Source organism: Eschrichtius robustus, chromosome 7 (genome assembly GCF_028021215.1).
Source record: "Eschrichtius robustus isolate mEscRob2 chromosome 7, mEscRob2.pri, whole genome shotgun sequence".
NCBI classification, from domain to species: domain Eukaryota; kingdom Metazoa; phylum Chordata; class Mammalia; order Artiodactyla; family Eschrichtiidae; genus Eschrichtius; species Eschrichtius robustus.
In genome coordinates this window covers 107,632,046-107,644,601 of record NC_090830.1, presented here as the reverse complement: position 1 = coordinate 107,644,601, position 12,556 = coordinate 107,632,046, and the positions used below count along the sequence as shown (strand labels likewise).

The 12,556-nt window shown below is 50.3% G+C and overlaps 1 protein-coding gene across 1 annotated transcript in view; it reads left to right on the top strand.

Moving 5' to 3' along the window:
* Positions 1 to 10,662, top strand: part of TLL2 (tolloid like 2) — a 135,080-nt gene extending 124,418 nt beyond the window's left edge. Inside the window, exons 17-21 of the mRNA XM_068548993.1 lie at positions 834 to 959; positions 2,983 to 3,110; positions 6,102 to 6,315; positions 8,686 to 8,936; positions 10,528 to 10,662. Of these exons, the coding sequence (XP_068405094.1) occupies positions 834 to 959; positions 2,983 to 3,110; positions 6,102 to 6,315; positions 8,686 to 8,936; positions 10,528 to 10,662 (854 nt within the window). The remainder of the gene's footprint in view (positions 1 to 833; positions 960 to 2,982; positions 3,111 to 6,101; positions 6,316 to 8,685; positions 8,937 to 10,527) is intronic.
* The last annotated feature ends 1,894 nt before the right edge of the window (positions 10,663 to 12,556 follow it).

Genomic DNA, 12,556 nt, shown 5'->3' with positions numbered 1-12,556 from the left:
CCATAACGACAACAACAGCTAACATCTGAGTCCATCCATAATAATAAATAAAAACTAACACTGACTCGGGGCTGGACGCTGTTCTAAGTGCTTTCCCTGTACTAATTCGTTTCCTCCTCTCAACAATCCTGTGAGGTAAGGACACCATAACTGACTCCACTTTACAGGTAAGGCAGCTGAGGCACAGAAGTCAAGGGCTCCCCAAGGTCACAACAGCTGGAAGTGGAGGAGCAGGGCTGGCACGGGGCCGCCTGGCCCAAGGCTTGCACACTTACCTGCTCCACAGGCAGGAGGAGGTGTGGGGCCGTGGAGTAACAGCCCAGGCCTCTGGTCACACAGACTGCTTGCTCACTGAGTAACCTTGGGCACGTTAACGTTCTCAGCCTCAGTTTTCCTACCTGTAAAATGGGGGCATAGGCACCTCCCTCCTAAGGTTGTGTGAGAATTAACTTAGATAATACAGAGGGTATAATAGAGTGATTAGTGTCCATCACAGGGTAAATACTCAGTGCACGGTGGTTATTTTTATTATTGTTAATATTATTATTAATACTAGCCTATCCTTTAAGGAGCTCCTTGGTTTGGGTGGGGAGCAGGAGGGGAGAACCTATATATACATTAAAGTGCTTTAGGAGCATGGGGAATTCAATATATACCAGGGCCAGGTAGTATCCAAGGAATGCTGCCCCACCCTCGGCCCCGTGGAAGGATAATCAGAGTTGGGACAATCAGGGAGGCTCCCTGGTAGAGACTCCTTTTGAGCTGGGTTCTGGGCTGTGAGGGACGTTCCCAAGTTGGTGGTTCCTCTTAGGAGAGTCCGTTGATCTCCGCAGACAAGGACGAGTGCGCCAAGGACAACGGCGGGTGCCAGCACGAATGTGTCAACACCTTCGGGAGCTACCTGTGCAGGTGCAGGAACGGCTACCGGCTCCATGAGAACCGGCAGGACTGCAAAGAGGGTGAGGCTGGACCGTGTCCAGGGTGGAGGGCGTGGGGAGGTTCGCCTTGGCTGCCCAAGTGTGCACATGCATAAGAGTGAGAGCGAGGGGCGCTTGTTCCAGGTCTAGCAAACCCCGAACTGAGGCTCAGCTTCTGCCTTCTCTCCTCCCACCTTCCTGCTCAAGAGTGATTTTCGCCAGGGCAGTCACTCCTTCAGGAAGCTTGTAGGGGCCCTTGAGTGCTCTCCTGCAGTTATTATTGAAAAGTGGTTAAACGCCAGGCTCCAGAATCAGACAACCTAGGTTTAAATCTTGGCTCTGCTACTTACCAGCTGTGCGACCTTGGGCGAATTACTTAACCTCTCTGAGCTTCAGTGTCCTCTTCTGTTTAAAACAGACTAAACATACCTCCTTCTTAAAGTTTTTGTGAGGGTTAAATGAGAGCATGCTTAGAAAGTATTTCAGACAGGCTGACACATATTAAGCACTTGAAATGTTGATAGATATCACCCATCTATGTCATAATCATATTTACAATTTGCAGGTCTAATAGTGAAATAGAATTTGGGGAAGACTTTGCTCCCTGCTTCATTCACTACTGGGAGTCCTTCAGAGCCAGACGGCTTTTCATGTCCAGTCACTCTGGGAAAGGCCTTCCCATGTTCTCACCATCCTGCAAAGGGAGTTTGAGCATCTTGATGAATACACAGGCCTCCAGGCCTTGTCCCCACCACAGAGCCCTGCATGCACATCAGGGTGAGGGAAGATGTGAAGACCTCACACCCCCACTCTGGGATAAACATTTTGGAACTAGGAGATACTGGCTGGGGCGCCACAGAGACTGGTCAGGGCCTCCCCGGGAGGTTAAAGAATGAGCTTAGACATCTTCAGAAGCCCACCCTCGAGCCCAGCGCTGTGACCCGGACACAGGAGGTCACAGGTTAGGTTGAGAGGTGGGTTGGAAGAACTTGGAAGGAACTGTCATTCTGGAACTTAAAAAAAACTTTGTCTAGCCCCTGTGGCGTGGGGGAGGCCAGGAGGGATATAACTCCGCTAAGGTCCCATCAGGTGAACTGTATGCGTTCCCGCACGGTGGCAGGGAGTGCGGCAGCGAACATCCCACGCCTGAGCTGCTGCCCCTGTGGGCGCCCGTTCTCTGTGGGGCTGCGGAGCAGAGGCAGCAATGAGGGGAAACCTCCTTGCAGCGCCCCCTCCCTCTTACCCACCCTCAGCCTCCAGCTGCTCAGCCTGAAGCCACAGAGCAGAGACATCAGTGGTACCTCCGCAGTGCCCTCTATTTCCTAATCAGCAAGAGCAAAGGCAGGCCTGGCTCTACCCCCAACCAATAGGTCACTTGCCATCTCTCAGCTTATTTTCTCAATTAGAAGGTGGGAAGGATTAACTGAAAGGATGCAATCAAAGTGCTTAGCGCAGTACTCAACACAGATAGAGACAAATTCTAGCTCTTGGCCAAAACGCTACTTACTAAGCAAGTCGTGGGACCACTCTTTGCAAATAGCATGGTAACCAGGCCAACATCTGTAGCCTCCAATTGAAATTGCTTTGGAAACTGAAAGACAGAAGGCATAGTGATGGAGATCTTTGTTAGCGCTTACTGAGCATTTCACATGCATTATCTCATTTAATCCATGCATCCCCCCTACAATGTTGGCACCCCTTTTACCAATAAGGACACCAAGGCTCAGAGTCCCACAGCTTGTAGATGGTGGCACCAGGACTTGAACCGAGGCCCATCTGACCCCAGGGCCTGTGGTCTCAACCGCTAATTCTACCATATTTCCAGCGACAATCACAATGCGAATAGCAATAGTAAGAAAGGTGACCTGGCTCCAGGAAGGCAGCAAAGCCAAATAAATCAGCAGATCTCTGAGCTGGCGGACCCTTGATTCAGGCCAAACCCTGCTCTCACATATTATGACCGTGTGACAAGAGCTCAGGGAGGAGGCTCTTCCGGAATGCCTCTTCTGCTGCCCACAAATGAATTACCTCTCTCTCTCTTCTGTGTGTCACCCGTCACCCCCAGCTGGCTGTGTGCACAAGATCAGCAGTGCAGAGGGGACCCTGGTGAGCCCCAACTGGCCTGACAAATACCCGAGCCGGAGGGAGTGTACCTGGAACATCTCTTCAACCGCGGGCCACAGGGTGAAACTTGTGAGTTATTTTCAAAGTTTATGGACAACACGGACTTCGGTATCAGGCTGACACGGGTCTGAGTCTCTGCTCTGCCTCTTCCCAGCTCTGAAACTTGGGGAGGTTACTCAACATTTCCAGGACTCAGTTTTGTTATCTGGAATATGGGACTGCTAGTGAAACCTACCTCTCCGGGCTGTTGTGCAGATTAAAAGAGAGGATGCACCTGAAGCCCTCTGCCCAGGGTGGTGGGTGAGAAAAGCTCTGTAAATAGCACCTGTTCACAGTGGTGGCAGTATGACCGGGCACCCATCACACAGATCTGAAGCACTGTTTGAGATTCAGTAGTTTCCAGTTACAATATTTTACAAAAAAAAAAAAAATACATTCTCAAGGTTAAAAAAAAATGTAGTCAGTCAGAGGGTTGGAAAGTGGAAATCAAGTTTCCAGATCCCCATGCTCACTCTAGGAATGACTTCTCTGAACATTTTCTTGTGAATTCTTCCAGAAATTTCTGTGTGTGTGTGCACAGGAAAAAATATATATCCTTTTTCTTGCTCACATTTCTCAAATGGATTCTATTATTCATATTTTCTACAACTTACATTTTTTCCAGTTAACAATAGGAGGTTAAGTTATGTATGCTAATTCTCTCTTGAATTAAAGATATATATCTTCCAAGCCTTTCTTTAAAGTCCCATCCATGCATATGATTGTGGTGGTCTGCGCACCATGCTCGGTTATTTCAAAAGAGAAATGAGTTTTTCCTACAAGTCTTGTTTCTCAGCCACCAGGGACTCCCAGACCGTGGAGTGTAAAACAAACCCTCTTGCCTTCTGGAGAAGTTGTTGTATTCCAGCAAACAGTTTTTAAACGGGTCATTCTAACTCTGGAGATAGCTAAGCTCTTCAGAATGTATATGGATGTCCCCCTGAATTATGGACCAATAATGCAGGGAGAAGGGGAGAGAACAAAGGAGAAGGTGATGATAAATAGACGATCGCCCAGGGACTGGCGTGGGTCTTTACTGGCGAGAGTGGTGAGGAGGACAGGTGGATGAATGGGTGCCCAGGCTGGGCACGGGTGCAGGCCTGGGGCATCGAGGGGTGAAGGCAGGGCCCGTGACCACAGGTGCCCATGTGGGCACCTCATATGCATGGCTGTCCGTGTAGGAAACGCTTTCGGCTGCTCTCCTGGGTCAGTCAGAACAGCCTTGATTCTGGGCGAGGGTGAATTAAAGCGAGTGCATTAGAGAAAGGCTGCCGTCTGCTGGAAGATGATCGCCATGGCAACACAAATCTCTGAAGACGGCGGGGGAATGGTGCGCCCTGGGGTTGGGAACGCGCAATTTGCACAACTGGTCGCGGCGCTTCCCTGGAAGGGCCACAAGATTTTAGTAACTGCCCCAAACGTCTTTTCCTGTTCTCTACAGTACTGCAGAAATAAAGCAACCGATCACAGTGGCCAGAGTGAACCCAGACCTCCAATTTATCTGAGGCACATACATATGCGCTAGTTCTTAAATACGTCCTTGGGAAGTGGGTGGTGGGTATATTGATCATGCTCTACCTTTTTGCTACCAGAGTGGACTGAATACTTACCAGGAAGCTAGTGTTTGACTGCACAGGGATAGCCACAGGGTGTCCTATGGACTTTTGGGGAGCTCCCCGCCTCCCTGGCCCACCGTCACCCTCCCATTGCATTGCCCACCCTGGTCCCACCAACCTCCCCTTCCTACTCCTGCCCAACATCCCTACCCCTACTCTCTGGCCCCACCTCCCTTCCTATAAGTGTGAAGAGCTTTGCCCATTTCAAAGCTCAAACACAAAATGTGTGTGTCATTCTTACGAAAGCCAGTGGCCCCTCTATTTCTCCCTCTCTACCTCCATCTCTGCTCTGTCACCCCAGGCCCCTTCTTGTGAATTGAGATCCCTTCCAACCCCCAACTAATGTTCTCTCTCCCTCTCTGTCATTTGGTCCAAGTCTTCAGTTAAACTGTCCCCTCTCACCTTGTCCCATCCCCTCGTAGCCATGGGCAGGCCATTGGCCAGTCATGTGCCCAGCGCCTGAGAAGCCCTACATTTGGGGCTGCAGAGCCTGGTGTACAGCCTGGAATTATGGGGTTGCCCTGGCCTGCTTCAGGGGACAGTCTTGGGGGGACAGGGAGGAGGGAGACAGTATAGCCTGGTGATGGTTAGGAGTGTGACCTGGAGTCAGGCTGGCTGGGGGTCAAGTTCAGCTCCATCCTTCTCTAGCTGTTTGAAAGTGGGCAAGCCACTTAACTTTCCTAAGACTCAGTTTCCCCTTCTGCACACTGGGGATAATAGTAGCTCTTCCCTTACAGTATTATCAGAATTGAGTGAGAAAATGCAGGGCTCTGCATGGAAAAAAATATTCAACTCTGGCCAGCCACTCTCAGGACATTGACGTGGAGTAGCGCGCACTTCATGAAGCCTCATTCACACAGTGCAGTGCAGAGGTTCAGGGCAAGGGCTCCTTGACCTCCTGGTCATGGCCCAACTCTGCCAGTGGGTGACCTTGGGCAAGTTATCTGACAGCCCTGTGCCTCAGTTTCCTCATCTGTAAGGTGGTGGTTATCACGGTAGACACCTCACAGGGTCATGAGGATTACTACTTACAAAGCATTTAAAACAGCCCCTGGCTCAGAGTGAACACCTCGGTCACTGCTGCTCTCATCGTTGAGGGAGAAGCTGCAGGATGTGCCAGAAGGAGCACAGACACCAACAAGCACTGAAACCCTCTGACCCCGGCCATCTTATCCGCAAAGTGGTCATGGTAGCAATAGCTCATAGGGTTGTTCTGGGGACTAAGAGAGGGGCCAGCTGGAGACCTTCTCAACAGATGTGGCCACCATCATCATGGGCTCCACGCCACCTGCACAGCTGGCTGGGCAGGTGCGTGTCCTTGTGCCCCTTCCTCTCCCACCCCTGGAGAGGGGGGCCCGCCCCGGCTGAAGTGACCTTGCCTCACTTTCTGCTCTTCCATCCCTAGACGTTTAACGAGTTTGAGATCGAGCAGCACCAGGAATGTGCCTACGACCACCTGGAGCTGTACGATGGGCCCGACAGCCTGGCCCCGGTCCTCGGCCGTTTCTGCGGCAGCAAGAAGCCAGACCCCGTGGTGGCTTCGGGCAGCAGCCTGTTTCTCCGGTTTTATTCGGACGCCTCGGTGCAGAGGAGAGGATTCCAAGCCATGCACAGCACAGGTGCGTGGGCTGGGAGCCCGGCCTTCAGCTGATGCCCACGTGGGCTGGAGATAGATGGGTGATGAAGGCAGGGAAAGGACCACCTTTAATTCTGACCATGGGGGACGAGCAGTGTATGATAACATGTCCCTTTTAAAATGAAACATGGGCACCCATGGGGGAAGGGTTGTTTTCTTTTAATGTCCTTCACTGACAACCTTTTAAAGGGGCAACACTTTGTCGGCGCCACGTTTCTTTCCTCCCTTCCTTTCTTCCTCCCACCGCCCCCAACCCAAGCTTTAAAGTTTTACTTGTAATTTTGCTGGTCTGTGAAACCCTGAGTCTGGGTGCTGAGTGGTGGAGAGTAGCCCTTTGTACCCTCCAAGGACCAGTTCCAGAAAATGAAAAGTGTTTTTGTTCCACATTATTTTTCCTCACTTGAAATAAATAACTTTATTCAGCCCTCTGGAGGAAAATGTTTATGCATATAACTTACGTTATTTACTGTGTTAAACGGAAGAAAGTCAGTAAGAACATTGGTTCTGCTCTTTAGCCGTTTAAAGGAGACAACCTGGGACTAGAGCCCTTGAAGCAACCTTGACTCTCTGATCCTGGCCCTCTGGCAAAACGGTGACTGTGCAGCCCACTCAGAGTCTGAGATCATGATGACGACCACTGTGAGGTTTTCTGAGCCCTTTAACAGCCCCTCCTCCCAGTTCTTTCCCAGAACCAGAAAACATGAATCAGGTGAGACAAAATGACAGGTGGCACCTTCTCCGTCTGGCTGGCCCTTGCCTGGGAGAAAACTCCCCACTGTTCACGGCTGCGCTGTCACTTCCCCGGTGAAGTTTAAAAGCCACTAGCTAGTGACTTCACCCTCTTGTCCCTGCAGACTGAGTGTGGGTGCTCAGGGGAGGTCAGGGTCCTGCAGGCAATGGGGGCACACTCAGGTAGAATCGTTATTTGAGGAGAATTGAATAAGGGACTGTTTACAGAGGGATGGGCAGGGTGTGAGGACACCGTGGGGACAGTGCAGCAACCAGGGCTAGGTTGCAAGGCTGTTACTACCCCCGGCCTGGATACCGGAGGAGGGAACGGTTCCTGGAGCCTAGAGATAGAGGGGGGCAAACAGAGGGCCCCCCAACAGGAGCGAGGCCCAGGCAAGGAGGGGGCCTGGGACTAATGCCCTGACCTCTCTCCTCCCTCCTCTGATCTGCCGGTGCTCCCTGTGGCTGGATCATGAAGGCAAAGGGCTCATCCATGTAGACCCAGAGGTCTGCCTCCAGGGGCCCAGAGCAGGTGGGGAAGAATGGAGAGGGGATCTGGCAGGATGGAAGGAAGGCATCCTGCCCTGCTAAGTGCCCATTTCCTGGCCAGCCACGTCTCAAGAATTTGAAATTTCCCAAAGACAGCTCAGACCTGGAAGAAATTCTAAGCTAGAGCACACATGGGATTAAGAGTTGGCAGTCGGACAGGACTGGGGCCGGGCTGGACGTGGAGCTCCAGCCGGGCTGGGGAATGTTACCAGACAGTGCGGAAACCACGCCAGCGGGAGGAGGCGTGGAGCACATTGAGGACCTGCTGTGGAGGAATTTGCCTTCAGAATTTCTGTTGCTTTCTAATTTCCCATCCCTCTCATTTACACGTTTTTATTATGTGGTCTCTAGCAGCCTAGACACATGGTAGGATGGGACTCGGGCCAACCAGAGTTACCGTCCCAGTGAAAAAACGCAGAAGCCAAGGCTACAGAATATAAGTCCAAAGTACAAGGCGCAGCTCGCCTGTAACACTCACAGGGGTTTCAAAGCTGGCCTATAGTTAGGCTCTCAAATGCAGGCGCCAGCCAGGTCTATTCTGAGGTTTCAGGTTTGAGCGCTCACCAGCAGTTTTGATGTGCTTTTGGTGCCCTCTGCTGGCAAAGTAACAAATTACAGCAAGTCGGCCGGGCAAGTGTGAGCCCTTTTCAGATGCTTCTAGCGCTTCCAGGCAGTAAAGTGGTAAAGATCCATCACATCCCAGCGACCAGGTGGGCAAATCATCCATTGGCCCCAGGTCTCCATAACTGGAGAGAGGAAAAGGATTTTGTCAGTAGCATGCCCCGGTATTCCCCGAGGCCTCCCTATGGCCCAATCTGGGAACATAGGACCTTGGTTTGTTCGTAAGGGTCAATTTGGACTCCCCAGTGAGCCCTGAAACTCCTGGATCTCTTTTACTCCTCTGTCAAATGGGCTGATGAAACTTTCCCGGCCCTTCGCACAGGGCACACACCAGGCTTTGTGGAGAAAACTGGCTTGTACGGAGGGCGTGAAGAGAAACTGGGGTCCGGGAGAGGGGGCGCGGAGCGTGCGCTCTCTGTGCGGAGGGGGCATCGCGCTTCTCTCTCCGCTCTAGAGTGCGGGGGCAGGCTGAAGGCCGAAGTGCAGACCAAAGAGCTCTATTCCCATGCCCAGTTTGGGGACAACAATTACCCGAGCCAGGCCCGCTGCGACTGGGTGATCGTGGCGGAGGATGGCTACGGCGTGGAGTTGATATTCCGGACCTTTGAGGTCGAGGAGGAGGCCGACTGTGGCTACGACTACATGGAGGCGTACGACGGCTACGACAGCACGGCGCCCAGGCTCGGCCGCTTCTGCGGCTCCGGGGTGAGTCTCGGGGATGCGGGGAAGGCGGGCCGCGGGGCTGCTGGGTCAGACACGCGTGCGTCAGAGTCTCTGCCGCTTACAGCACCAGCCAGGAGGCCCGCTCTGCTGGAGCAAAGAGGGAAACTGGAGGGTAGTCGCAGAGGAGGTTGGGAGGTACCGGGGACCTGATACCGAGGTCAGCTAGGTAAGAGCAAGTCCTTTTTAGGACTGCCTACTTTTGCAAAGGGTTCATCTCTCCCCGCCCTCCTACCCCCCACCCCCCATTTTTCTTTAGCCTTCAGGCTTTAAAATTTTTTTTTAATTATACTTTTGCATATTCCACATATTCACAATTCTCTCTCCCAATAAAACCAAATGCCTGTGAAAATTATGAATCACTCTTTTACTCCAAACATATTAGTTACGCTCAAGGTCATGATCATTTTTCTCATTATCACCTCTTTCCTGGGCCACCTCCTCAAGACAGGGCAGGCCTGTTTTGATCACTATTTCCCCAGCGCCTGAAATAGGGCCTGGCACGTAGTTGGCGCTCAGTGCAAGTGTGTGGACCAGCCAGTTCAGTGTCCTGGGCCCTCTCTGGCTGTACCACGCTGGGCAGTGCCCACACTGGGTCCCCAGCTCTTTCCTTTCCTCCACCTCCAGGGCTGATCACTCAAGCTTCTTTGCAACTGGGTGGACTTACATTAAATCATTTTGGAGTCATTAGTGCTTGTGCTAAACAGAATCTCAAACTGGCATTTGCATGAGTCTTTGAATAATTTCCCTTCATCTTCTCTCACCCTCCAAAGAAGAAAGGATGCCGAAGTGTGACTTAGCTGATGCAGTGCCTTTGAGAGCTAAAGTCTTTCAAACTGTGGGGTCCACATGCAGAGGAAAACCTTGGAGGGTCCTGAGCAGTGAAATGTACGGGAAGCCCAGTTTGGTTCCGTTAGAATCTGGCAGACAGCAGCCTCAGAACCTGGCTCCCCTTCATCCACCACCTGGCAAAACCTTTCTGACAAATGTAGTGACTCCATCCCATGTTTTGTCCTTGGACAGGACATGGACCTCAACAATGGTCTTTGTCTTAGGTCTCCTGGAAGACACATCACAGTGGTGACCCTAGAGCTGGGTGATTCATGGTATACACTTTACAGTGAGAAAAACCTGAGCTTGCAGCCTATCTAGTTGTGTGAACTTGAGTCTCATCTCAGTTTCCTCAAGTATAGAATAGAGATAGAACCTGCCTTATAAAGTTGTTGTGAAGTTTACATGAGATGAGATCTGAAAGTGCTTAGAGAAGTGCACTTAATTAATCTATGCACTTAATAAATAATAGATTCTATATGAGCTATGCATTTCAGATTGTCTTTGGAAAAGCAGGGCTGGGGCAGGGGGCGGGGGTGCTGTCTGGAGCAGAATTTGAAAAGCTTTCCTTTGAAAAAGAGCTTGTTTTGTTGCCCTTCAGAGCCTCTGGTGCCAGGGATGCCTTGCGGCATCATCAGCCATCCTACGTCTTTGTGTAAAGTTCTGTCTCATTCTCCTTATTTTAAACTCCAACCACAGCCAACTGGCTTAAAGTCCCTCTGGTTTTCCTTTCTCCTCCCCTCAGCCATTGGAAGAAATCTACTCTGCAGGGGATTCTCTGATGATTCGTTTCCACACGGACGACACCGTCAACAAGAAGGGCTTTCAGGCCCAGTACACGAGCACCAAGTTCCAGGATGCCCTGCACATGAAGAAATAATGTTGTTCTTGAAAAACAGGAAATGAGAATGTTTTTGTTATAACAATGGCACCTTGTGAGTTTGCTCTAAAGCAGTGTGCAGTATTATTCTCAAACAAAAACTCAAAATCTAGCCTTGGAGGTGTGTGTATCTGATGAAGTTCAGCCAAAACAAGGAGAGAAGATGTTCCTTTGATTCCAGCTGCAATGTGATCCGTCATGGAGTTTTAAAGATTAAGACTTGACTTCACTGACTATTCAAGCTATGCCTGTTCATTCTCCTCGTCCCTTGCTCCTATGAGGCAAAAGCCCACCCTTGGGTGGGTCCTTCCTCTATTTCTGGACGTGCTTCCATAGGTGTCAGGCAGTGTGACCATGTCATGGAGACTCGGGTCATCTTCTGTCTGCACTGCACAATGAGGATAAAAGCCTGGCCGTAGCGCATGTGTTCCTCACAGCTTTGGCTGGAGACTTTTGCTATCTCTCTGCCAGGGACACGTCACCCATGAAACCTGAGAATATGGTCGTCAGGACTAAAAAAGACATCACAGTAAGCAGTGCACAGAGGGAGCTGGTGTGTGAGGATCCCTGTCGTGTAGCAAGGAGACCGCCAGCCTTTCCTCTGCATCATCGGCTCTCCCTGCCCACGTTGGGCTCCCCCATCCCTAACTGCATTAGAGGACTAAGGCATCTGCTGTGACTTCAGCAGCACATTTGCTGGTGAGAGTCCCTAATTTGCCAAGGAGAAGACATCCTGACTTGTCCTCCTGCCCTCACTGACTTGGAGAAGACTCCACCCGGCCTTGGGATTCCATGGGCTGAGAACATCTATTCCTCCAGCTTTGGAGGCACTTGCTGTGGTTGACCTTGACTCTCGACAGCCAACTCAAACTGCATTTGCAAGACGTGCAAAGACATCTTATGAGGGACCATTCAGGTCCCTCGTGGGGTTAACATCATTGAAAACTGGTTAATTATAAGTTATGTAAGAATCAACACCTTGTGGAACAAGTCTACTGTGACTAACGTCCTGAAACCGGTCGGGTTCAAGAGTGCATGGGTGACGTTGCCCAGACTAACTAGCGCTCAGTCACCAGCCTGCAGTCAGAATTCACCACGCTTGGCACTTGTCCTAGAGAAGTGTAGAGGATGTTGTTTACATAATTTTGAAACCTCCAGGTGTACTTTAAACAGTGAGGTAGTTCTGAATGGCATTTCATTAAGGCATCTATGGGCATTATGAGCTAAAAGCTGTGGTGTGTTAGCTTTAAAAGAGTATTTATGTTGGAATAATTTTTAAATAATGTTTACATAACCCTAAGTCCCGTGTGGTTGGTATCGAACACAGGAACAGCGCACGAGAGGGTTTTTGGTGAGAGCCGAGATCGCTCCCAAGCGCCAGAACTCCTTTGGGATGAATCAACCTCATTTGAAACAAAGTATTTGCAAAAGATTAAAGGTGATATTTTTTAAAGATCAGAATATACCCCCAGAGGACTATGTCTAATTAAAATGATTGCTGGGAGTTCAAAAAAAGAAAAAGATGAAAAAAAAAGAATACAAAGAAAGATAGAAGAAATGCATGGGACTATTTTTTCCTTAAAACAGAAAAAACGCAAAGTATTATTAATAATAATATATGTCTGTATATATGTATGAATGTAAGGGGTCAACTGTCAGAGCCTTAGTCAATGCAGTGTGATAAATACTGGCCCACTGATTTGACTGAGTAGGCCCTTCTGGACCTGCGCGGTGTTTTATGAGTCTTCTTTCACCAAGCTCTCTCTTGGCCTTTCTTGGCCCTGAATGGAGGTTCAGCCTACATTCTTATATCGTGATCTATCACAGCCCCTGTTCTCGGGGGATCTTTGATTCAGCACATGGAGAAGCTTGTCACTGGTTCAGACCTTACCCG